Source organism: Rhea americana, unplaced genomic scaffold (assembly GCF_003343005.1).
Source record: "Rhea americana isolate MKP2758 unplaced genomic scaffold, rheAme1 scaffold_262, whole genome shotgun sequence".
Taxonomy (NCBI): domain Eukaryota; kingdom Metazoa; phylum Chordata; class Aves; order Rheiformes; family Rheidae; genus Rhea; species Rhea americana.
In genome coordinates, this window is record NW_028186382.1 from 239201 (window position 1) to 263491 (window position 24291).

Sequence of the window (24291 nt, forward strand, 5' to 3'; positions counted from 1 at the left end):
GTCGCCGACAGGGGCGGCGGTGCCGTCCGTGAGCATCGCGCTGATCCGGGGCCGCCGCCGCTCGCAGAGCCCAGCCGTCTCCGTCCCCTCACAGCACCCGCAGCAGCGCCACTAACTTCTCACACCCTACCCGGGCCGCGGGCGCCGCGCCGCCCACCCCGCACGCTTCCCCGGCTCCTATTGGCCGAGATCGCCCGACGGCGAAACGCTACTGGGCRTAGTGCCCGCCACTCAAAGGCTCGTCACTCGTTCCCAGCATGCTGCCTTGAGAGCACACGCCGAGGCGGTTTGTGCCCCCCGCCCCGCCCAGTTCTCGCTGCCTTGCTTCCTGAACTTTTCGGGAGCTGATTGGCCACTTGGAACATCAGTCTTGTGCCTGGCCGGAGTTGTGGATGTCTATTGGGCAAACGGGCCGTCGATCAAAGCTAATATGCAAGTCTCGGACCCTGATTGCCCAGAAGGGACATCACTCGCAACGCACGGCGTCTGCCGCCGCCTGATTGGTCTCCCCTCCCCTTCGAATCCTTCTGAAGGTCTCCGTCAGTGCGAGAGGATGTCACACGCCCGTCCGTCCCGAGTCCCGATTGGAGAAGCGGCTGTCTATCAAGGCTCCAGCCCTCCCCCTCACTTCCCGCCCCGCCACCCCGAACGCAGGTCATGATTGGCTGAGCGGGCCGTCGCTCCGGCCACCTGCCGTCCCGGATACCTCCCCGCACGCAGTGACGCCAGTAGCGCGCCCACGTGGCCGCTGTCACCGGCGCGCACGTGTCCGGCGGGGCGGGGCCGCGCGCGCCCTTTTCCCACGAGCGTCCCCGCCGCTGCCTGGGCCCGTAGCGATGCCCTCTGCGTGGCGGCGGACAGAGCTGCGTCCCGCAGCCGCGGGACCTTTTCCAGCGGGTTGAAGGCCTGGCTCTGGGTTTAGCTGCCGCGTAGGCCGGCCTCAGGCCTCCCCCCCTTGCAGGGGCGAGCCGGAGCTGTGAGCGATGCCAGCCTGGGCTTGGCTTCAGCACCCGCTCACCTTGCATGGACTTGTAGGTCTCTGCATTGCCCCGTTGCAATGACAGGCAAATCCCAGAGGGTATTTAGCTTTCCAAGTCATGCCGCCCACTCCGTGTGAAGGCAGGCCGGCAGCCACAGCAGGCTCTAGCAGCCGCTGGGGCACTGCTCCGTGCCTTCCCAAGGCTTCAAAGCCTTTTGCGGCCTGGGCTTGGGCTGTCCTGGCTGCAGCAGCCAGCCCCAAGCCACTCTGCCCTGCTGCCAGCACAGACCCGCCAGCGCCGCTCTCCACGAAGTCCTCCCCACCCCTTCTCCCCAAGCAAAGCTGGCTCAGCCAAGGCACATTTAACAGTGGGCTTTGCAAACCTGTCCAGCCTGGCAGAACGGGGCTAGGGAGGGTTGGCCTGCGGCCATGCCAGTAGGCCTGAGGCCATGGTGACAGGCAGCTGGGAGTGGTGGAAGGGAGTAACTTTGCCCTTGTTAGGCACAGTGAGTCTCCCCACGGTGCTAAAGTCCAGCCCCGTGGCTTGCCTTGGCACGTGGGGCCCTGGGTGCTTCAAAGGCTGTGCTCAGGCTGGTGTGCTGCTGGGAGCGGTGGGGGGGGGCGGTGGCCTTGCCGGCCAAGATCTGGCTCTGAGATGAGCCCGGGATCCAACAGGAGTCCGCTGGGCTGGAAAGATGGCTCAGTTCATGAGGAGCGGGCAGCACCAACCGTGCAGCCCCAACCACATCCAGCAGCTGCACCTTGCTGCAAGAGAGGTTCCTCATCTCCAGGCCATGCCCAGGTTTTGCCCAGCCAGGATTTAGGGGGAAATCTCGGCTAACCTGACATGTTTTCCCACCTGAAGGAAGAGCCAAACAAACGGCACGAGGGCAAAGCACTATTTATTAAAGCAAACGCAAATTATCCTTAATCATCAGGGTGAGTTCTGCGATGTAATGTCACCAGGGTGCCACAGGGCTCTCGCCAGCCCTGCCCCAGCTGGGCGACGCAGTGGCTCTTCTGCAGGAGGTGGGTGACCCACTTCCAGGCCGGAAGGGCTGGGCAGTGCCCTTCTCCGCTTGCTTCATCCCAGGGTGGGGAGTCCCTGAGCAGCACCAGCAATGGGCATCCAGCCTGGGCTGCAGCTCCCGGCCCGCAGAGGGGACCCGTGAGCATGGCCCGGCTGTGCCTGTCTCACTGCCAGCCCTGGGATGTGGCTCTGGCTCCAAGCAGGAGCTGAGATGGAAAAAGAAGAAGGGGCGAGCCTGCAGCACGCTGTGGCTGGAGCTGGCAGGCACTGAGGGCCCCTCACTCTGGCATGCCCCATCCTCTGGGCCATCTGGGCCACCTTGCTGGGAGATGCCAAGCTGCCCCACGTCCTGTCTCACTAAGGGCTGTATCTACCCCAGAGAGAAAATTCTCCTGACCGTCTGTCCCAGCTTCTCCCTTCATCCCAAATAACCCTCTTGGGGCAGCCCAAGCTGCTGCACTGCTGGAGACTGCTGTAGGGACACCAGTAACCAAGGTCATGGGCAAGCGATGCTTCCTGAGGACTCCTTTAGCTCTCAGGGCAGGGGCAGTTGGGCAGGAGCTGAGGGGAGGCACTGTAGGCTGGGGCAAGATACAAGGTCCTTACGTCCACACAGGTCCAGAAAGGGACAGCAACACATTGGATGTACTGGCAACCCCAAGGGCTGTTTGTGACAGTTGTGTCGACGCTGATCGCAGCGAGCTCCCAGGTGGCAATCAAACGGAGAGCCTGTAGGCTCTCTAATGAACAGAGCCACCTGCAGAGGTGCAGCTGCTCCAGGTGCTTGGCAGCACATTGGAATTGCCGCGTGGCATCGTTAAGGAGGACACAGCATGGCAATGTCATCAGCCTCTCCTGCAAAGCCCAGCTCCGTCATGCTGGAGGGTAAGGGTGAGTGCCTGCAGGAAGGAGGGAAGCTCTCCAGCCCCTGCCCTACCCTGGCACCCTTGCACCCTTGCATCACCTTTATCCCTTGCAGCAGACAGGCAGTGGAGCTAGCTGTCTGAGAACCATTCCCCGGGTTTGGGGAGGCAGGAGCAGCCCTGCTGCAGACCAGGGCTGCCAGGGCTCTCCCTTCCTCAGCCTCTCAGTGTCAGGGGCTGCCAGGAGCACATTGCTGTGAGCCAGCTCCTGGTCCTGGGGGAACCCACTGGCTATGCCAGACAGGGCTAGGAGGTGCTGAACCCCTAAACCCAGCCTGCGCAGTGCCATAGTGCAGGCTGAAGCTGGCACGATGCACCCATGGGGGGCTGACTCCACTCGGGCAATCACTGCCAGGGATGGACAGGGGTTTGAGGCCAGGGGAGAGGCTTCCCTGGCAGGCTGGGGTCCTGCTGCAATGCCAGCAGGGCAGCAGTACCTGTCTGCCACAGGGCTCCACATCTCTGCTGAGCTGGCACCTGTGCCCATTGTCCCATGCCTCTCACCTTGCCATGCATCCCAGCTGCGATCCTAATTCACAGAGATGTTGATTTCTGGTCCTTGACGATGCATCAGATCAGACTGGAGGGAGAAGCGAGGCCAGGGGGGGGAATAAGTCCTGCATCACTCCCAGTCCTCGGTCTGGTGAGCCACATCCATACAGAGCTGGCCCATGTTGCCAGCTGTGGCTGGACCGAGCAGCTCAGTCCCAGCCAGCTGCTCATGCTTGGCTAAGCTCTGGGCCTCACTATGGCACAGGGCATGCTCTGGCCATGGCCCAGGTGTGCCAGCTTTGCTGCCAGCCCTGCTTCCTTGGCTCTTCCCCGGGTGTGAGCACCCAGTCCATTTCAGCCAGGCTCAATGCCTTGTGCTGAGGCCATTTGCTCCTCCTGTGTCTCTGAGCTGGAGAACCTGCTGCCCTGGGCTGCAAGCCCAGGCCAGATTCTGCACCCCATGCTGATGCGAGGGGACAGCTATGAAAGAGTGGAGCCCCCAGGATGCCACCTACCTCTTCACTGTCACTTTCCTCCTTCTCCTGCTTCCTGGGCAGTTTCCCCTCAGTCTCCCTCTTGGCTGTTTCAGGCATGATGCTGTCCAGCCAACTCAGGTCGTTCAGGGAGAAGATGCACTCCAGCCCCTTACGGATCCCCACCAGGGCCAGCAGCTGAGGACAGGGCAAAGTCAGCATGTGAGCATCATGCAGTGCTCAGGGCCAGAGTAGAGGCAGCGTGGTGCTGCCTGCATGGGTGCAGGGCTCTGCTGTGCCACCCCACCATCCCCTGGCCACCTTCCAGGGAACCACCAGAGGTGACGTTTCACCTGTCACTGCCTCAGTGAGGGAGCTGCACTCATAGAGTGTCTCCAAAGTGGTGATGGTTCAGTGCTGACCTTGGGAAAGCCAGGCTGGTGGCAATGCTGTGCCACAGCCCAGCATCCTACAGGGAGCCTAAATACCCTTGGGAGGTCTCAACACTCCCATACACAGTCCGCCAGGACATGCACTCTCGGGTGCAGGCGACATCCTATAGCCCTGGCTGGTGGGCCTGCTTCCTTGCACCTGGGGAACCTTAGACAATGTGAACACAAGAACACAGGAGGTGCACAGGGGAGGGCTCGACAGTGTCCCAGGTGCATTTGGGCACTATGTCTAGCCCAGCACAGGGCTGGGAAGGACTCTGAATCACAGGTGGCCTGTGGCTTTGTCTCTGGCCAGTGACAGGGTAGACAGCACTGACCCATTAAAAGGGACCTCTTACCATCACTGGGAAAATAATAGCAGCTACGGTGGATTTGAGGACCCAGAGCACAGCCAGGCATAGCACCTGGATGAAGGTGAAGAGATGCACTCGACGCAGAGGCACATGGCGGAGGTAGGAGAGGTCTGGCTGGTGCTTGGCCGGCATCAGAAGCAGTTGCACTCGTTCCATGAACTGCCATGAGAAGACAGCAAACTTAGCATGCATGGCTTGGTAGCTGCCACCTGCCTTCCCGTTGCAGCCACCCATCGCTTGGTCACCAGGTAGGTGATTGCTTGTATGGAGCTGGGAGACCTGTGTGGGCCGCATGCAACCAAAGGAGGCTGAGTCAGGGATTCCTCATGGGGCCAGCTTTGTGTGCTGGTGTTCTTGAGATCTGCAGTGGATGAGTTTATCTGATCAGTGCTGTAAAACCAGGGTCCTCTTGCATAGACCCACAATGAAGGAGCCACTGCCCTGAGCCAGGGAAACTCTACCTGGGCAGACATCTGAAGGATCTCAAGCTAGATCCAAACTGTAATCAAGGGCTGATAAACACATGATTTCTGGAGCACAGACTATTTGCCCCCATGGATTTCTTAGTAGAGGAGCAGAGTTGGCACATCATTAGCAATGCCAGGATCAAAGGACCAGCAAGATCCCCAGCTCTGCCTTGCCTGTAGTTCCCAGATGCAGCACAGGACACCTCTATGGTTGCAGGGACCAGGTCTGGGTAATCCCTTAGTCCCTCCATATTTCCCAATACACCCGATCAATTTAGGACTCACTCATACTCCCTAGAAAGCTGGACACCTTCATTTCCCTTTCCCTGCCCCAGAAATGTCCCTCTGCCCCTTGTTGTCCTGGACTTCTGGATGGGCATAGCAGTGGCATGCTGCACATCCCTCAGATCTAGAGTCCAAGCTTTGTGCCATGTGATGTGGCTAGAGCTGGTGCTGAGCAAAACCCCTTCATCCCCCAGACGTTGCCCTGCATAGTCCGGCAGCACACTCCGCGCACCCCTCGCTCACCTGGATGCTGTTCAGAGCCACCACCCCCATGTGCAGAAAGACCCCATACAGCACCGGCATAGGGATATACTGCAAAACATCAAGGTGATGTGTCAGAAGGGTGCAGTTTCCCGTGGGAATTGCACTCACTGAGCTTCATCTCCTGTAAGAACAGTCTGTAGAGGTGGCTGCATCATATGCTCACTTAATTTCTAATGGTGCTGTTTCATTTCACAACTTTTGGCGCCTACTTGTCCTGCTTTCTAACACATGGTGGAAGCAAGCCAGAGGTGGAAGACAAAATACCAGCCCATATGGAGATGTGTCTTTTGGCTTAGGATTTATAAAAACCAGGGTCCCCAGCAGAGCAAAAACAGGCTTTCCCCTGACATGGGTGACACAAGGGCCATGATTGAGCCATAGGCAGCAGGCAGCTTGGTGAAGCAGCACCAGGGCACAGTGCACTGTGAATCCCTTGGCACTGACAGCCAGCAGAGGTGTCCTGGGCCAGCCTGGAGCAGAGTCCTGCTATACCTGCTCACAGCTTTTATTTTTATCTCCTCTATTGCAGCCACATTTCCTAATGTGTGACCAGGTTCCCACCATCTGTGTTGTTCAGCATGATATATTTTTCCGCAAAGCCTGGTCAGGTGAGGATGGATCTCGTGGGTCACTGTGCTGCTCCCCATGGACTCATCATTCCTGCAACCTTCTGGGGATTCAGGGAGGGCCTGAGATTGGGGTCAACTTTTCTGGCATGATGAAGGCATCATCAACAGTTTTAGAGGAAGCATTAACCAGCACCCCTGGCTGGGGAGATGATTGTGTGGTGGTCCCCAATGACCACAGAGAAGACAGACCAGCTCACAGGGGGGAGCAGGAGGTGGGAAACAGGGTAATGATGCACAGAGTGAGCCCAGCTGTGTCTGGGGATATAGGACTTGCACAGAGATGCTCGTGCTGGCTGTGGCCCTGGGGCTGGAGGGGCCAACAGGCCTAGTGGAAAGAGGTAGCACAGCCCCAACACACGTCAGCAGCACATCGGGTGCACAGGCCATAGCTGCTGCATTCAGGCAGTACCCTTTGGCCTTTGCTGAACTGCCTTCCCATGCAGTGGGAGGCTCCCTATTTGCCAGCTGGTGTTTTCCAATGACAGATCAATTTAACGGGCAAAGGTTGCAGCTGGAAGGATATCCAAGTTGCAAAACATTGGCCCCGTGGGCCCCAGCCTTGCTCGGTAAGGCACTCTCCCTCCCGCCTGCCCTCCTCACCTCTTTTCTGGAAAAGGTGCAAACATATTTTAAGGCCAAAAATGCAAAAAAAAGTTTCTGTACCTTGAGAATGGGTGCCATAAACACGGACACTCCTGTCAGGATGAAGACCACCAAGCCAGTCAGCCTCTGCTCCCTGTGGGCAACAGTGCATGGATTACAGAGGTCTGAAAAGTGCAGGATGCTCCAGGCTCCCCACAGCCTTCCAGAAGGTACGTTGTGTCTCTGTTGTGCCCTGCAGCCCCTGCCTGTCCTTGTGGTGGCCAAGCCACAGTAGTGCCTGAGCTTCCTCTCCAAGGCCCTGCTGGGGCCTCTTTTCTGCTTTGGATGTAATGCTATGTTAAATCCCCAGGCAACATCACCCCAGCCTTTACAAGGCCTTTATCCAGCTGCTGAGCCTCTCCAGGTTGGCTGAAGGTGGCCAGGAGCTGCAACAGCTCCAGGACACCACACTGAGCAGTAGAAAGGAACATTTTCCTGTGGGAATTGTGCAGCTTCCCCAAAGGAGAACAAATGAGCAGCCCTAAGCCCAGGGCTAAGGACCTGCTGTATGCTGGACCCAGTCTGCTTGTGACGGTGAGCATGTGCCCATCCTTCAGCTCCCTGCAGAGTCCCTGGCAGGAGAGGTCTCAGAGAGCAGCCCAAAGCGGGTAGGCTCCCACCCAGAGGAGCTCACTGCAGGACCAAACGGTAATAATACCTGATGCCCAGGAACTTGGGCTGCTCGCCTGGAGCTGATGTGGTACTCTCCTTCTTGAGACTCTCCATGTGCGCCAGGGAGATGACCGTGGCAGACACATACCAAGGAAGGCCCATCACAGAAGTGACAATCATGAGGAGGGAGACACAGAAAAGATCCAGGTGAAAGCCTGCCCCTTTCTGCAACAAGAGAGAAAACAGGACTTAGGGGGTGAGCCATGGACCAGGGCATTGGTTTACCACTGAAGGGGCCTTTACAGCGTGCTGGGAGCAGGATGCCATCCCAGAGGATGTCATGTGCAAACGGGGTCCCTGCTAGCCAGCAGTCCAGGCTCTCATGTCAGAGTTGAGGAAGCCAGGGTGAGGTGCTGGCAAGGCCAGTGAGGGGGTAGCCATCAGGGAAAGCCCCTCAATTCTGGCATGAGCATCATCCCTTGGCTCAATGGAGCTGCATCTGTGCCCAGGAGCTCATGCTGCCAAGACAAGCCATATGTCCTGGGACAGACACAGTTGGGGAAGCCCTGCCACGCACCTGCCTAACTCTGAAAGCATTTATAAATCTGATAAACCTTCAGATGGAGCTTTGAATGCCCAAAGCTCAGCCTGTGGTCCAATATCTGCTCTCCTATGGTGACCAGCCATGAAGCTGTCTGCTGCACCCTGGCCCCAGGAGCCATCCTCATCCCATAACCAGGAGGTCTGTGCAACATGCTGGCTGTGGCGGCAGGTAGTCCCTCCATCAGTCTGTTCACCCTTAAGGCAGTTGCTCTATACCCCCGATGATTTCAATTGCTCTTCCCTAACTCCACAACATCTCTCTGGAGCTGCAGCAAGCAGGACTGCACTCAGAGATCAAAAGGTGGGTGCTTCAATGGTTCTCCCAGTGGGCTCCGTCCTGCCTTCCTGACACTGCCCAGCACCAGGGCCCTGTGTTCAGAGTCAATGCTTTCCCAGCTCCCTCAACTCCTCCCTAAGTTTGGAGTTTGACTGTCCCAGGTCAGCATCCTCCATTGCCTACTCTGTGGCCAGTCTGGCCCTCTTGGTTAGGTTGCTAGGTTTCACGGGGCCCTTCTGCCTTTCCTCCCTATCAGCACAGCATCAGAGTGGGTGCCTAGGAGAGCTCAGGTCCTCCTCCAACCCCAGAGGTCCCATGGCTCATCCTCAGCTTGGGACTGGAAGTGGAGATGCTGGAGAACACCTAGAGATGCTGGAGAATATGGCAAGAGTTTTCCTGGAGGTAGCCTGGCACCATGCAGACCTGTCAGAAGGATTGCATTTCACCCAGGTGACAAAGCAAGGCCCATACCACCTCCAAGACAAGATGGCATCTCCTCCCTGGTGACAACTGAGGCTTTGGGGGGCATGGCCTGTCTGGTGCAAGGCATAGGCAGGCMGCTCTTATCAGGCTTCTCAGCATTCTCCTCCTCAGAGAAGGCCACCCTGGAGAGCAGAAAGGCCCCAATTGGCCCAGGCCTCTCAGGTCTTCTGCAGGATGTGGAATTCATGACCAACCTCCCTGGCATTGACCTGGGTCTCAGGTAGAAAGTGTTCCCTTCCAGGGCATCAGCCCTGAACTGCACTTCTCTGACATTCCAGCCTGCAAGGAGGTGGCTCTGGGCATGTGTTTGGGGAAGCACAAGGGGTTCCCTCACCCCTCAAGTCCTGTGGATGGGAGTTGCTCTGGCTGCCAGTTTGGGGCCACATCCTGGCCTCTTGCCAATGCTCCCAGAGCCTCAGCTGTGCATATGCAGCCTGCACAAGAGGGTAGGTAGGCCACCCAGCAGGCTGCAACCATCAGAGAAGAGGAAGGCAGATGTGTCTAATCCATCCCACCCAGTGAGAGAGGGGTTTGGAAGCAGAGGGAACCTGCAATGCGAGATCCTGGCCCTGTCAGCCTGCGTGCAATGTCTTCCCAGCCCAGTGCTCTTGGCCCCATGGCTGGAAAAGCCTCAGTCCTTAGCCCTAAACACAAGGAATGTCTCTGTCAACTCCCTAAAGGATGCAAATCTGCACTGTACTGGCCTCAGGCTGGCTGCCTCAGGGAGCTGTCTTCCAGGTGGCTGATGCTGAGCACCCAGGTCAGCTGGGCAGAGGCGCCATCCTGGCCTCCGGCACAGGAAGCATCTGACAAAACAGCTAGATGCAGCAAATAAAATATCTTCCCTGGCAGCTTGTGGATGGACAGCATTGCCCAGGGGTTGGATCTGGCTGACTCGGTGGCTGGTTTGAGATGTACCTCTTCCCTTGGCACCCAGCCTAGCCCAGTAGCCCAAGACTACACACAGGGTGCATTTTTTTGGGGGGGGGGGGACTGTCCCCATGTTTGGTGCTGGCAGGAGCTGTGCTCTGGAATTGGGGGGGTGTAAGCCACCCTACCCTGCCACTGCCATGCTTCTGGTCCCCACTCACCTGCAGCTTGTACTCCCTGCGGTTGAGGATGACAGCTGTGATCTGCTGGTCCATGAAGATGAGGATGGTAACAAGGACGGCAGGCACCATAGACAACAGGCAAACCCACCAGGGGTTAGCTCCAAAGGGGGAGATGATCCAGCCCCGTGCAGGGTTTGTGGGCTGTAGGAGGGAGAAAAGGGTCACACTGGCCACCAGGCTTATACAGGACCTCTGCCATGGAAGGGCAAAGGGACCAGCTCCAGCTTGGTGCCCAGGCTGGAGCAATGTGAATGCCCAAAGGTGCTCCTTCCAAGGAAGCATGACACATCCAGCCACCCCTGCGTGGATGTCCCAGTTCCTGCCAGAGAAGGGGGCTACTCCTTGGCACCATCTGGGCTCCTGGCCGACAGCCAAGCACATCTAGAGCAGTACATGCCCTCCTAAGGCTCTTGCAGGGCTGGATGAACTGCAGGGGCAGCAGCTGCACCAAAGCTGGAGGAGGAGGCAATGCATATGGGTAATGGTGAGTTGTGGGTGCCCAGAGCCTGGAGGAGGTGACAGCATATGCAGACAACAGCCCAGCTTGTGGGAAGGAACCTGAGCTGCCAAATCCTCTCCCCACTCAGCCGCAGGTGTGGGTAGCCCAAGCCCAGACTTGAGTTTGTGCCTCCAGCTCCTGTGTGAGCTGTGGCATTACCCTAGCAATGATGCAGGTGGCTAGTTCAGGACCAGGCTGGGCTATTTATAAACCACAGGATCAGCTGAGGCTTGAACCCTTCTCATCCACAGCAGTGTGGCCTGTATTGGTATTGGGTCGAAAGGCTACAAGCCTGCCCTGCGCTAGGACTGGGCCGATGGAGGAAGGTTGCCAGGAGCAATGTTGAGCAGCCTGCTCTGAGAACACAGACCTGTTCCCGGGCAAAGCCTGTGATGCTCAGCTAGGGCATGTTGGCCTGACAGTGCAGTGAGGTTCAGGGGTGACGGGCAGAGTGTGCCGTGCTCAGCCAGCATGTTCATGGGGGAGAGACAAGGAGATAAATTATTGGAGATATCGGCACAGGAAATCCTCATCAGCCCTGGGCATTACCAGGCTGCCCAGCTGGCCAGAGCAGGGTTAGCACATTACAGTGTTTGTGATGCTGGCCAGTCCCTACTGCCTTGTACCCAGAGCCAGCTGGGACAGGAGCATTCACTTCCCACTGTGGGGAGATGCCAGCTCTCCAGGACAGCCTGCTGTCTCCTCTCTCCTCTAAGATCTCCACTGTGGGTTAGATGATGCCAAAGCCGGTTTACAAGCAGAGGAGGTGAGGTAGTGGCCTCCTGCCGGCATGGGTGAGCCCTTGCCATCCTGCTCTCACAGCTTGCATGGGACCTGTCTGGGCTGGCCCAGTGGTAGGCAAGTTGGAGCGAAGGCCTTTCTTCTTGTGCAGCTCCTTCCTCCTCTGGGAGATACTCAGAGGTCTTGTCCCAGCATCTAGAGTGGCCTCCAGCCCTGTTGGCTTCAAGTGCCATCTGCCTGAGCCACTGCTGCTTTGGAGCTCATCTGCCAAGAGGGTAGCTCCACTTGAGACTGTTCAGACAAGAGTGTGTCCACAGGAGCGCACCCAGGACCAGGCTTTCCCTGTCCTGGGTACATATTTCTGAAAGCACTTTCTATACACTTCTCCCTTCCCCAGACCCCTTGAGGGTCTGCAGCTCCCCACCTAGCCCGTCACCTTCAGCTCACTGGGGACAAGGAGCTTGGGGGTCTCCAGGCCAAGGACCGCATCAATGCCACAGAAGATGAGGCTGGCCAAGATGACGGAGAAGTCGCTCACCAGCTTCCTAAGCTGAAGAAAAGCAGATAAACTTAGTATGTGGTTGGCCAGGAAGCTTTTCCCAGGAAGCCTGAGGCTGGGAGTGGGGTTATGTAGGTACCCCAGAAACACTCCCAGCTCCTGTGGATGTCCAGGTCAAGCTAGAGAGCAGAAACTGAGGTTCCTAGAAGGCTGGGCTGCACAGGATGCCCAGATTTTGTCCCAGAGCAACACTCCTGCCCTCCAGAGCTTGTGGCTGGGTCTTAGTCCTTGGGGTGCAGAGCTGGGGGAGCTTCTTTGCCCTGCTTCCCCACCAGTGACAAAAGCCAGAATGGGGCAGAAACACTCACCATCGAGGGAAAGTAACGGCTGGTCTTGAAGCACTTGATCATTGTGGAACACAGGAAGGTGCCCCCAAATAGGAGGAAGGACATGAGAGTGACATCAGGCACGTAGTGGCAGCTGGTTCCCAGGAGGTGGCCTCCTTGGTTCAAACACTGGGTCCTGCTCAGCCTSGCCAGGGTGACAGCCTCTGGGCGCTGTAGGGACAGGACACCCAGGGGACATGGGGTCAGGGAGGCCAAGGGGGACCAAGGCTGGACCCCACATGCTGGAGGAAGCTGGGGGTGGCAGGCAGGGCTGGCTGGGCCCCCAGGGATGTGATGCTCTGAGCACCCTGGGGCCAGCACAGTGCATCCTGCACCTGAGGCTGCCTCCAACCTTGCTGGTTGTGGCCCCCCTCGCTCACCTCAGAAGTAGAGGAAAAGAGTCTTTACCTCCTGCAGGGCAATGGGCAAAGGGAGCAGCGTGTTGTTCGATGCTGAACCATTGCCTGAAAGAGAAGAGCAGGAGTCAGGGTCCCGGGAATTGCCGAGGGTGTGTTGCTTGAGCTACAGCCAAGTCATTGGGGTTGGCTTGCCCACATCCCTGTCAGGGCTTATCCCAGACCATCCAAACAGTATTTGGGCCTCCTCAGCAGGGCTGTTAAGGACATCTGAAAGCCAAGAATTGGTTCTGGGCAAAGACAGAGACAGCCTGGCTCACAGCGAGATGTGCTGGCCTGGATGGTGCCAGGTTGGGGCTGACATCCAGGGTGAATCAGAGGGCCAAGTTCAAGGTTTCCCAGGATGCCTCCCTGGACCAGTCCCTTACAGACCCTGCAGGGCTTCCTGATCTCCATCCCTGCTCTTTGGCATTGTATCCTCACTGCCATGTAAAAATTTTCCATCTCCAACTCTTAGCACCCATTTCCAGTTGCTCTGAAGTTTGCCAAACTTTAACACTTCAGGATCATGTTCTCCAGCCTAAATGTCTGCTGGGCTGGTAGGGTTTGGGGAAAGCTTGGCTGAAGCAGTCAGCCCACTCAGAGGTGAGGATGGCCCTGAATTCTGCCAGCAGTGGTGCTTTTGGTGCATGGTGTGAGTCCTATCTGCAGGACCACTGTAGCAGTGGGGACAGGTCTCCTCCAGCACCAGCGAAATATCCTCCGATTTCTAAATCAGGTTGTAAACTGCAGAGAAAGCCTGACCTGATGTTGCAGGGATTGCCATAGTCCGCAGCCTCCAGTGATCAAAGGCCCCACACCACTGCAAGAGCTGCACTGAAGTGTTCCCTGCTCCCATGCCTACTCTGCATCTCAGCAGTGCTGAGCCACTAGGTAGCACATTCATGAGCTGGCAGTGGGTCTGTCCACCGCCACTGATCTGCATGGACTGTGGAGGCAGCAGAGCTACCAGACTTAGCAGTGGGGTGGCATGGAGGAAGGTGCTGGGAGCTGGATGACATGGAGCACAGTGTCTTGCAAAGCCCAGTGTGAAGCTGCTGGCTGAGGATAAAGGACAGTCTGGGGATCCTGAGGACAGGCCAGGGCCTCTACTATGCAGTGAGCTGAGCTCAGCAGGGAGGCTTGAGCCCAGGGCAACCAAGGGGTGCACCAAAGAAGTTGATGGATGCCTCTGCCCTGATGCCAGCCAACTGCACCCCAGGGCCCAGGAGCATGGACATGCTCAGTGTGAGTCCCTTGCATGTAGGTAGCATGAGCCGGGCCGTTGCTGGTGGCAGAAAGGCAATTCCGGAGTCCCATTGGGGAAGGGCTGATCCAGACCTGCTGCAGAGGCAGAATAGAGTGATGTTTCCAAATATCTGGCCATGCTTTTGTCTTTGTCTGCATCCAGCAAGCCCCAGGGATGCCCAAGGACATAGGAAGAGCATGTGGTCCATATGTGCCCTGGCCTAGAGGAACAGCCAGCACAAGTGCTGGTGTGGCCAGGCAGGCAAAGACATGGGTTGAGCAGCCTCTCACCAATGCCTTGTTCCTCTCGTCACGAAAATTATTCATCACCCCACTTAATTCCCTCATCCCGCGCAGGAGACTGCAGCTCTCCTTGGGATTACATATTCATCCCCCAGCCAGATAAGGCCTGCACAAGGCGGAGTCACCCAACATGCTGCCCAGGAAACGAGGACATCTGCCATGCCTGGCCCAGGTCCATCACCTCCCTATGACCCTGTGCCAAAGAAGGCGATGGCACCGCCCAACAGGGTGAAAGCTTAGCCTCCATCCCACTGTTGGCACACAAAAACCAGTACAGGAACATGTCCATCCTGCAAGACTGAGCTGGCTTCAGCAAGGCTGAGGCTGGCAAGGAGGCCAGTGGCACTGGCTTGCCAGACTGCAGTAGGGAGATCCAGAACTGCCAGGACTGGTGGGAAGCCAGGCCAGAGGGCTCTCATCTTGCTACAGGCTGCAGGGTTCCAGCAAAGGGGCAAGGAGAGGTCTTGAGCTGCTGGCCAGACCCCAGCTGGATCCAGGGCACTCACCCCCCAGGCATGACACTGATCCCACGGCTTCCCCATGCATCAAGTCCCAGGAGCCCCTACTGTGACTGATGTATTCAGAACACAGGTTGGGAGCTGCCAGCAGGAGGCATGGCTCACCTGGCCTGGACAAGTTACAGATGCAGTTGTACAGGATGACATCTTCAGTCCGGTACTGCCAGTTGATGGGGTAGGTGTCTGCCAGGATCACCATCTTCTCCATGGAGTCATAGATGAATATCAGGCTGATGAGGGCACAGAAACCTTCTTCGGTAAAGCGGGTGAAATACTGCACCAGGTAGCTTGCTTCAGTGGCGACCAAGACCAAGCCAAAAAAGGCCACCCAGAGCCCAATCCAGAGTCGAAACTCCAAGTAGTCCAGGCTGTAATCTCTGGTGGAAAAGGTTGGCCCAAACTCTCAGTACAACACACAGCCCACAGGTCACTAGCCTTGCTCACCCAGAGGCTGTGCCCCAGCCACGGCCAAGATCAGGGATTAGACTTTTGGCAGTCTAGCAGTAGGCTGGGGTTCACTAGCCTCTGGGCTGGGCACTGGATTGCGGCAGCATAGGGGAGCTATCACACCTGCGTAGTCATCCCACTGGTATGTTACTTACTCACTGAAGGAGAAGAGGAGGCGCTCAAAGACCAGCACAGGGCCAGTGCTGCTCAGGATGGTCAGAGGCTGGCCGGCAAAGAGGCAAAAGATGAATCCAGCAAAGGCAGTGCCCAGAAAGCTCTCCAGCACACCCTGAAAGATAGAGGGAAGCAATGCCAGGACCCCAGCATGTAGTGGGGGCCAGGAGTCCCAGACCCACCAGGGAGATAGGTCACAGACGGTTCCCTGCATGTCTCCACACTGTCAGCCTGATGAAGGCCACCAGCAACAAAAGTAGCAGGAGGTTGCAGCCCCACAGGCCAGGAGACAGGTCCTGAAAGGGAAAGAGAATGCAAGGAATGCAGGCCTGGTGCTGATCCCAGCTCAGAGAGCACCTGAGGGCCCACACTCTGCTCTGAGCCCATAGAGCTGGAGTTCCACAGCAGCAAGGTCAAACAGGGCTGTTCAGGTGGCTGGAGACTTACAGCTGTAGCATGGCTACAGGTGATGTCATCCTCACTACAGATGATATCATCCTGGCTACCCCTGATGTCAATGTATCTCCTCAACACCCTCATGAATGAGGGAGGGAGGAGTTTGAGTAGTCCCTGAGGAAGTGGGGCCTCCTTTTGGTGTTTAGCCGTAAAGCTGCTGCATTGAGCCCTGCTCAGCTCAGGCTCTAACCACTTGGCTGCTGGTTACTGCGCCAGCAGCCAGATTGGAGTGCGATTTCCTGATGTCATGGTGTGTTTTATGGTCAACTGCTGCACTGCAAGTCCCTCCTGCCATGTCTGAGCTCTGGGCAGAGACATCAGAGACAGCTTGACAGTGGGTTGGGGCCCTCAGCCTCATTCTACGCACTGGGGACTTATCGGAGATGTGGAGCTGTCCCAGAGGCTGTGGCTCCCCTGACCCCACAGCTGGGGAGTCTCCCCTGAGCCTCCCTCCTTCACAGTCTCCTGACACTCCAGCAGGCAAGCAAGCATCCCTGCTGTCACTGTAGGGCTGGATGGCAAGCAGGAAGTAGGGATGGGCCACAGTGTGCCCTGACTCCTCACTGCCTCCCCTGGGAATAGCTACCCCAAGAAAAAGGGTAAGGAGAAGCTCTGGTGTGCGGCATCCCAACTCAGTGCTCAGGTCTGGAGAAATCAGGGAAGGATTCAGGGTTTAGGCAATGCTCAGGATGCATATGGCCAGGCCATTGCTCTATGGGTACAAATTAGAGGTGAAGTCAAATAAGACCTTGTCCAGATCAGGTCAAGCAATCAGGTGAAGTGTGTGAAGTGTTTTCCCTAGGTAACACCACCACACAGGAGGCTCCCTGCCTGGCACCCTGGTACTGGTAAATCCCACATGCTCACCCTGCAGGAAGGCTCTCACYCAGAGCAGCATCCCACAGCACACCAACCTGCATGTTAGCAGTTGCATCCCCCAGCATGCCTCCAAAGGTGATAGCATTGGTGACTGTTGCCAGGTAGATGTACAGGACCGCTGAGAGGCACTGGATGTGCACAGCATCAGAAAAATCACTCCAGTACCAAGGTGCCTTCCTCCGGATGTCTCTGAGCAGTCCTCCAAAGAGCCTGCAGCCAGCATGGCAATTGGAAAAGTCACAAAATTAAGGCCCCAGACCAATAACTCCAGTYGGTCATATCTGCATTAGGTATAAGCCAAATCCAGTCAAAGAGAGCTGCAGAGGGAAAAGGCCAGTCCCTCCCCATGTCCAGGGCTGCAGTTTGGACTTGGTGGCCCTGGCTGACATGCTAGGGAAAGCCAGCAATCTTCCCATACTAAACCAGGACTGAGAAGGCAGCCCAAGGCATTCATCCGCTCTGCTCTGTTGCAAGAAGTAACTTGCTAGCCTGGAGCTGCTGTGTCTCCCATCAACATCAAGTCCCCGGTGCACTGACCTTCCTGTCCTCTCCAGCTCTTCACTAAAATGCAGGTGCCCTGGGCCAGGTCTCTCCTCAGCAGCTGCTGTGTTCCTGTTGCAGGGAGACTTCCACTCTTGCAGGTGCATGGAGATCCTGAGACAGAGCCAAGAGGTACCTGAACAGGCAGCTTTCAGAGCAGAGCTGTTGGGGCCTAGCTGCATCCTGGGGATGCATTCTGCAAGGGGGCAGGGAGGATGGAGAGTGGACAGAGATGCAACTGGAGTTGGTGAGACCTTGCAGATGGCCTTGCAATGAAGAGGAGGAAGAAGAGGAGGAGAAGGAGCAGGAGGAGGAGGACTTCCCTCCGCCAGCTGGCAGGTAAGCCCTTGATTAAACCTTAACAGGACCAGTTTTAGTAGAAGAGCTGGGCAGAGCAGGAGATGTCCTGCTTGGAGAATGAGATTCACATCTGCCTGCTGAAAGCCAGTGTTCATAGGGGCTCCTGCATGCATGGCACACAGGATGGTCTAGCTGTTCCTTCACTGGTGAGGGCCACGTGGGATAGCAGGACTAACAGTACCCAGGGCAGTGGCTGCAGTCAGCATCAACCAGAGTTGCAGAGAGGCTTAGCTGACAGAAGTTCTCTGGTAAAGGTTGGATGCTGAGTGGCTTCTTCCTCACATTGCCCAGGACTCCAGTGTCAAGACTTCAGCAGAGCTCACTGAGTGAAACCCTTCACTGCTCCCCAGAGGGGCTGGTGAAGGCTGCTGGGAGCCCTACCTCCAGGATACCTTTTGTGTGGAGAGGGTAGGCAGTTCGGTGGAGGGATTCGGGCACTGGGGTCCCATTTCCCGGGAGGCAGCACAGTCAGCTCATCCAGGAACTCGTCAATCCCTGCAATGAGGTCTTCTCGGTGCTCAGCCTGCTGGGCAACCCTCTGGAAGAGCTGCAGGAAAGTGTGGTGGATTAGCCACTGAATCCCAGCTGCTCAGAGCCTTGCTCCCAGTGGGCAGATGTTGCTGAGAGAGGCACCCATCCAGTTCAATGAAACAGGTGCTACTAAATGGCATAGACGCATCTAAAATCTTTGGTTTTATCCTGGGCAAGGGAGGCAGCCAGCTTGCCCTTTTCCCTGCCCTCCTGCTCTAGCCTGCTGAGGAGCCTTGGGGTGCTTGGCACAGCCTCTTCCCAGTCCTGTCCCACCTGTGGGTGCCTAGGATATCCACTTCACCCAAGCTCACCTCATCTGTCAGCAGCGTGGCCATGGCCCTTCCAATCTCATGGTAGGTTTTCGCTTTGGCTCTTGGGCCCAGCAGGATGAAAAGAAACCTACAGAGAAGAAAGTAACCCATGAAGGTCCCCATCTGAGTAGACTTCTCTCCTGGGGATGCTTCTCCTGGGGGCAGGGCACCATACTGCAGGGGTCCTGGAGACGCAGGCTCTCCAGGCCTGAGGGATTGCTAATGTTTAGCATGGTCTCCCCAGGACACAAAAAGGTGGGTGTCTACCCTGATTTGGAAAAGCCAATTGGCAGAGGAGTGGGACATATGCCCGCTGCCTGGTGTTTGGGTTCCTGTTTCACCCAGGAGACCATGGGATGCTGAGACTGCAGTCAGCTCACAGAGTCCATAGAAACATGGGCTGCTGTGAGGAAGGGACTGGCTTTTTGGGGCACAGAAGAGGACAGATGCTTGGCTGGGGATGTCTGTGGTTTCATGCTCATGGGGATGTTCATGCTTGCAGGACACAGGAAATTAAGATTAGGAAGGAGAGTTTGCCAGTTGCATGGGAAGCAAGGTTTGGTAGGACTAAGGGGACACAGGAGGAGCTTGGAAAGAGGACTCAGAACTCTTGAGCAAATATGGCTAAAATCCCAGACCTGGGAGTGGAGCTGCAAAATAAAGCCCATAGGAGCTGAGGAAGCGGGGAGAGAAAGGAGGTGAAAACGTTAGAGAGAAAACAGAGGTCATAGACAATGACGTAAGAAGTAGACCATTCCTAGAAGCTCTACAGAGGGAGAGCCCATCCGAAACAAGCCATCCACTCCTTTGCAAAAGTGGAAAAAATGGCTATAGCCATGATACCCAGGGGCTGTGGAGTGGCTATAGTCATCATACCCAGATCAAACACCCAGAGACAGGCTAGAGAAACTGCTGCAACAGCAGGAGTAGGGCTGAAGGCAGCTCTAAAGAGCCTGCCCCAACCCTGATGTGTGGTGTCACTCTCTGCCCCAAGTGACCAGGAGGTGACAATGTCCCTCCTGAGCCCTGCCTGCCTCCTCAGTGTGCTGCCTAAGGAAGTTCTCTGTTCAGAGACACTGACACTTTTCGGTTATGGCTTTAAATTAAGCATTGTTCAACAACGGAAAAACACCTCCTCCCCCTGCTCCTTCTCCCCTAGACCAGCAATGCCACAGGCTAAAATACGAAACACCCTGATAATCTGGAAAGCATCCCATCAGGCCAGCTTGACAGGAGAGGGGTAGGAGGGAGAGAGATCCCTAGAAATCTCCATCCCTTCCCAACCTCAAACAGAGGTAGGCATTGACATTCCTGGGCAGTGAGGGGACTCTGTGCGGACCCTTCTAAAGAGGACAGGGAATGCTGAGCCCAGGTGGGAGCAGCCCAAGAAACATCTCCCCCAACTGCCTCTGCTCCAAGCCTGTCCCAGGTGCGATGGACTGGATGCTTCTAAGGAGCTGTGAAGAATAGAAAGAGAGGCAGTGAGCTGAGGCTCTGGGAATATACATACGGGCTCTGTACGTGGCTTTGGGAGTCTTAAAATTTGCTTTTAATACACAAAATCTCATCCCGTGTGGCCAAGTCTAAATAGCTATTCTGTGCTCCCAGTTTCAGAGGCAGAATAATGCAGTTGGAAGCAGAGGAGAGTGACAGTAAAAGGGGCTGCAAGGCCAGGAGCGCGGGCTGCAGGGCCGCTGGTCATGCTCAGGTCACCTGTTAGGGAGAGCAACTTCGGTGAGCGCACCGAGGACCACCGTCTCCTTGAGGCGAACAAAGGCAATCAAGGGCTTCTCCAGGAAGTCAACCTCACCAACCAGCACACTGGCTACTTCAGCCCCCAGCGGGAGCTTCTTCTTGAATTTGTTTTTCAGCTGAAACAAAATGGAAAGGAAGGACTGTGGGAGATGATACCTGCCACAGCATCATCCCATGCTGCAGCGCAGTCACTCTCCTGCTCAGTAGCTGAGGCTTAGGATGTGATGGCTGCCAGGGGACCTAGGACCCACTGGCAATGAGCACAAGCCATCACATTGTTTCTAACTTCTAACCTTGTTAGCTGCCTCATGCCCGCTTTGCCTCCCCAGCTGACTGTCTCCTGTGGAGCCCCATGGCCCTGGGGAATCCTGCCTCCCTCACAGAGAAGATGCATCAGGGGAGATTTGGTCCTGTAGAGACAGAAGCAGATTCTACTCCATAAGTGCTAGCCTAGCATCACTTCACAATAGTACTAATGCTGTCTGCAGGCAGAATTTTTCAGTTGGTTTTGGATTTTGGCCAAGTTGTTGACATATTGCTTGGAAAAATCTTTTCCCTCCACTGATAACTTGATCTTCCTGCTCAGCTCCATCTTCCCTTACCTGCTCCCTGAGAGGCGTTTCTGAGAGCTGGGCTCTGGGCTCCAACTGTTTTTTGGCCTTCTCTGCAAAGAAAAGGGACAAGCAGCAAAATACAGGTATGAGCAAACAGGCAGCAATGATATTGCTCAGCGTTTGAAGCGCAGAGGCGTAACTGGTGAGACAGCAGTGTCCTGCTCCACTTAGCTCTCCCTACACCTGGCTCCATCTCAGTGAAGTTCCACACGAGACTCCATGGTCAGGGCAGGAGCGGAGCCTAGCACAGTGCCTACCTCTGCAGGAGGAGACGCCAAGCTCGGCAAGCATCCACAGCGAGGATTTGGTGGCATGGTGCCGGGGCTGGAGGAGTAGCAGGGCCACCAGGCGATCCTTCAGTTCAGGCCGCAGAGCTTGCTCCTCAGGCTGCCTGGAAAGCGCCTCGTCTGTGATGTGGAAGTGGATGATGCTGAGTCCCTCAATGGACCCACTGTCCTGCCAGGGGCTGGCACCCAGCTGTGAGCCCATGGGGGGCCGGCAGCTCGGCATGGGGCTTAGCCAGGGAAAATCCCTTTTCCTGGGCTAGCAGAGAGTCACCCCAGGTAGCTGGCTATCAAGTGGCAGTGTTTTTATTTAGGGATTTGCTGGCAACCTGGCCCCACTCCCAGGAGCAGCCCATCCCATGGGGTGACCTTAGCCTTTCTCACGTACCAATTATTTCCTTGAAACTGCGCCCATCCAGATCCAGGAGGACTGTTCCCTTCTGCAGGCACATCCTCACCTCAAAGAGGCTGTGCAGGGGGAGGACTGTAACATGGGGTGCGCTCCAGCGCTCCCCTCCATCCTCCACCTTCTCCTCGAACTTTATCCACCTGCCAGGGAACATGCACTGGGTCAGCAGCATGAAACAAGTTGCTCCCAAATCCCCTGCCAGGCTGTGGGAACCAAAGGTCAGGCCCATTCTGGAGCTTGGCATTGGGTTGCACTACCCAGGAGGGGATTTGGGGGGCCAGGGAGTGGTGGTGGGATGCATAGGTGGCAGCACCATGGGGCACAGGGGRCTCTTGGGTGCTGTGCCAGGCAGCGGGCACGGGCTCACATCACCAGAGCAGCCAAGCACCCTGAGCGGGCATGTTCCCACACTTCCTCTTAATCCCGTGCATTGCTTTGATCTCTTCGTTAGCAGGATTTCATGAGTCTCTGCAGTTAGCAGCACTCGCTGGAGTCAGAAGGGAAGTGTCTGGAGGCATTTGCCATGCTCAGATTGTGCCAAGTATTCAAAGGCCAGCACACACAGAGCTTCCCTTTGTGTCCACAGGCAGGCAGGCCGCTCCGAGCCGGCTGCCCGTGCTGCGAGGCAAGAACGTGCCCCAGCAGAACGGGTTCCCCCAGGGCAGGCAATGCCAGGCTGTTCCTCTGCATAGGTCAGAGGGGAGCATGCTGAATTGCTGGAGCAAGGAGAATCATCACAGCTCAGAGCATTGCGGCTCCGGGGTCACTCTTCCCAGTTTCACCCTCCAGATGCCAGGGGAGGCCTGTGGCTGTGCTGAGAGCCCCTTGGCATACGTCCCTTTCTCCCTTCTGTGCATCTGTGTCAAGCTGTGCTTCTCGCTCCACTGGCTGGCACATGGTGGGACTACCCGGCTGTGCTCCTTCCCACGGCAGCCCAAAGCCGGCCCTCACTGATGCAGTCACTGCCCTGGGGTGTCCTGTGACTCCCAGGCAGCCCACTCCAAGCTGCTGTTCTCCACCAGTGCCTCCTCCCTGACACCATCCATCCCATCTCATTCTTGCTCTTGCCTTTGGGTTGTTTCTGACTCCTGTTTTCTCCACACATTGTAGCCATTTCCAAATCCTACTCCTACTTTCTTCCTATGCCTCAGCTTTTACCACCTGGGAGACCCTGCCCTATGGCCAAGCCTTTCTTCCAGGCCTTTCTTGAATCCTTTAGATAAGAAACCAGATCATTCATCCCAGGGCTGTGTGCTGCAGGCTTCAGGATATGTCCACCAGCAATCATGAGCAGACACCTAACACCTGCTTCTGAGCTGAGATTTGTCTCTCTCTCCTTTCCCTGCACCTGGGCTGTTTCAGCTCTTTGCAGAGAGCAGTGCAACCCTCTTTTTTCGCCTGCTCATTTTGAGAAGGTTGCATCTATTTCTAGGGAATAACTGCCAAGTGCAGCTGGACTGTTCATGCTCACCACCCAAACTTCCCTTGCTGTTAACTCTTTGCAGGGTGCATCTTTCCCCCCAGCTCTTCCATGACATCCCCTTTTCTCTTATTTTCTCGCAGTGATCATGCTGCTATGCCTTCAGTTCTGCTTCAGCCAGGGGGCTGTGTCAGACAAGTGCTTAGACTGGGGAGAGCCGAGGAAGTGCTGTCCCCCTCCCGGCCCACAGCATCAGCACTGCAGCCTTAGAGAGGCAGAAAATGCAGAAGTAGAACTAAGGAAATATGTGTCCCAGCTCTGCGCAAACCGCCAGGTTGCTCTCTGTGGCCCTGCCTGACACCACGCTCTTGCGGGTGGCAGAAACTTTCGCATGAAATGAGTCATTTGAAATTAGGAAGAAGAATTTCCTGGAAGACACAGCCTGGATAGCAGACGGGTTGAAGCAAACTGAGCACTGCTGTTTTTGAGCTGAAACTGCTGTTGAGCAATTGCATTGCAGGGCAGGGAAAACCCTTCCACAACACGCCCCAACCACATAGCGTGGCGCTGCTGGAAGCACCCAACCCTCCTTGAGCACCCAATGTGGGCTCCACCAGAACCTGGACAGGGGATTTTAAAGGCTATTCAAGCTTAGGTTCCCAAGGCATCACCAGCCAGGCCAACCCTTGCAGGGAGGTACCCACCTGGCTGTCTCTCTCCACTCCAGGCCCGCTGGGCTGCTGAGCAGCTCGTTGAGCTGCACGAAGAGCAGCGGGCATCTTCTGTGAGCCACCTTGTCCTGTCGCAGGATGGCACTGACTCGCTCAGCTGCTGAGGAGACGCTCAAGGTGAAGACACTGCAGCCCAGTGCCTGGCAGAAGACCCCAGAGCTGCTGTGAGTGGGCCCTTCCAGCTGCAAGCGGTCGTCTGCCACCCGCAGAGCTGTATCAGCCTGTGTGGGCACTTYGGTTCTCATCGTGGCCAGCACCTGCTGCCCAGGACCCCCATGCGCAGGCTCTGCTGCACACCTGCCCCTCCAGAGCTGCTACCACTCGTAGGCCCCTGCTCATCACGCCTTTATAATGGCCACAAGCCTGTCTGAGCTGGCTGTGAAGCAACGCCCAGAAGCCAAGGCTAAAACAGTGATATCAAAACACAGCGGTCAGCTTCATGGGCCCCAGTACAGCCAGCTCCCACCGCACCTGACCGCCTTCCCCACTCAGGGTGCAAAAGCAGCTCCCAGGCTCTCCACATGGAGCCCCTGCACCACTCCTTTCCAGTCCAGCACCATGTGAGACCCTGAAGGGCTGCAGCAGCTGCCAAAAGTGGAGCAGCAGCAAGGCAGCCCCCCAAAAGCCCTGAGGACAGAGCTCACCTGTAGCTCAGCTGCTGGCATCTGGGACACAGCGCTGCCTTAACCTCTTGTGCTCTTTGGCTCCCTGCCAT

At 56.6% G+C, this 24291-nt stretch overlaps 1 protein-coding gene across 1 annotated transcript; it reads right to left on the reverse strand.

Annotated features, from left to right (window-relative positions):
* Positions 1–3461: 3461 nt before the first annotated feature.
* On the reverse strand, positions 3462–24291 carry SLC4A9 (solute carrier family 4 member 9). Its single transcript, XM_085307714.1, has 21 exons — positions 24221–24291; positions 23550–23873; positions 21405–21565; positions 20721–20782; positions 20077–20234; positions 18364–18451; positions 17914–18068; positions 17159–17275; positions 16657–16831; positions 15268–15401; positions 14771–15042; positions 12610–12665; positions 12184–12372; positions 11753–11866; positions 10056–10217; positions 7648–7826; positions 7011–7083; positions 5698–5766; positions 4688–4861; positions 3940–4095; positions 3462–3512 (listed from the first exon to the last, which is right to left on the reverse strand). Exons 1-21 carry the CDS (start codon positions 24289–24291, stop codon positions 3462–3464), a joined length of 2940 nt encoding a protein of 979 aa, XP_085163840.1.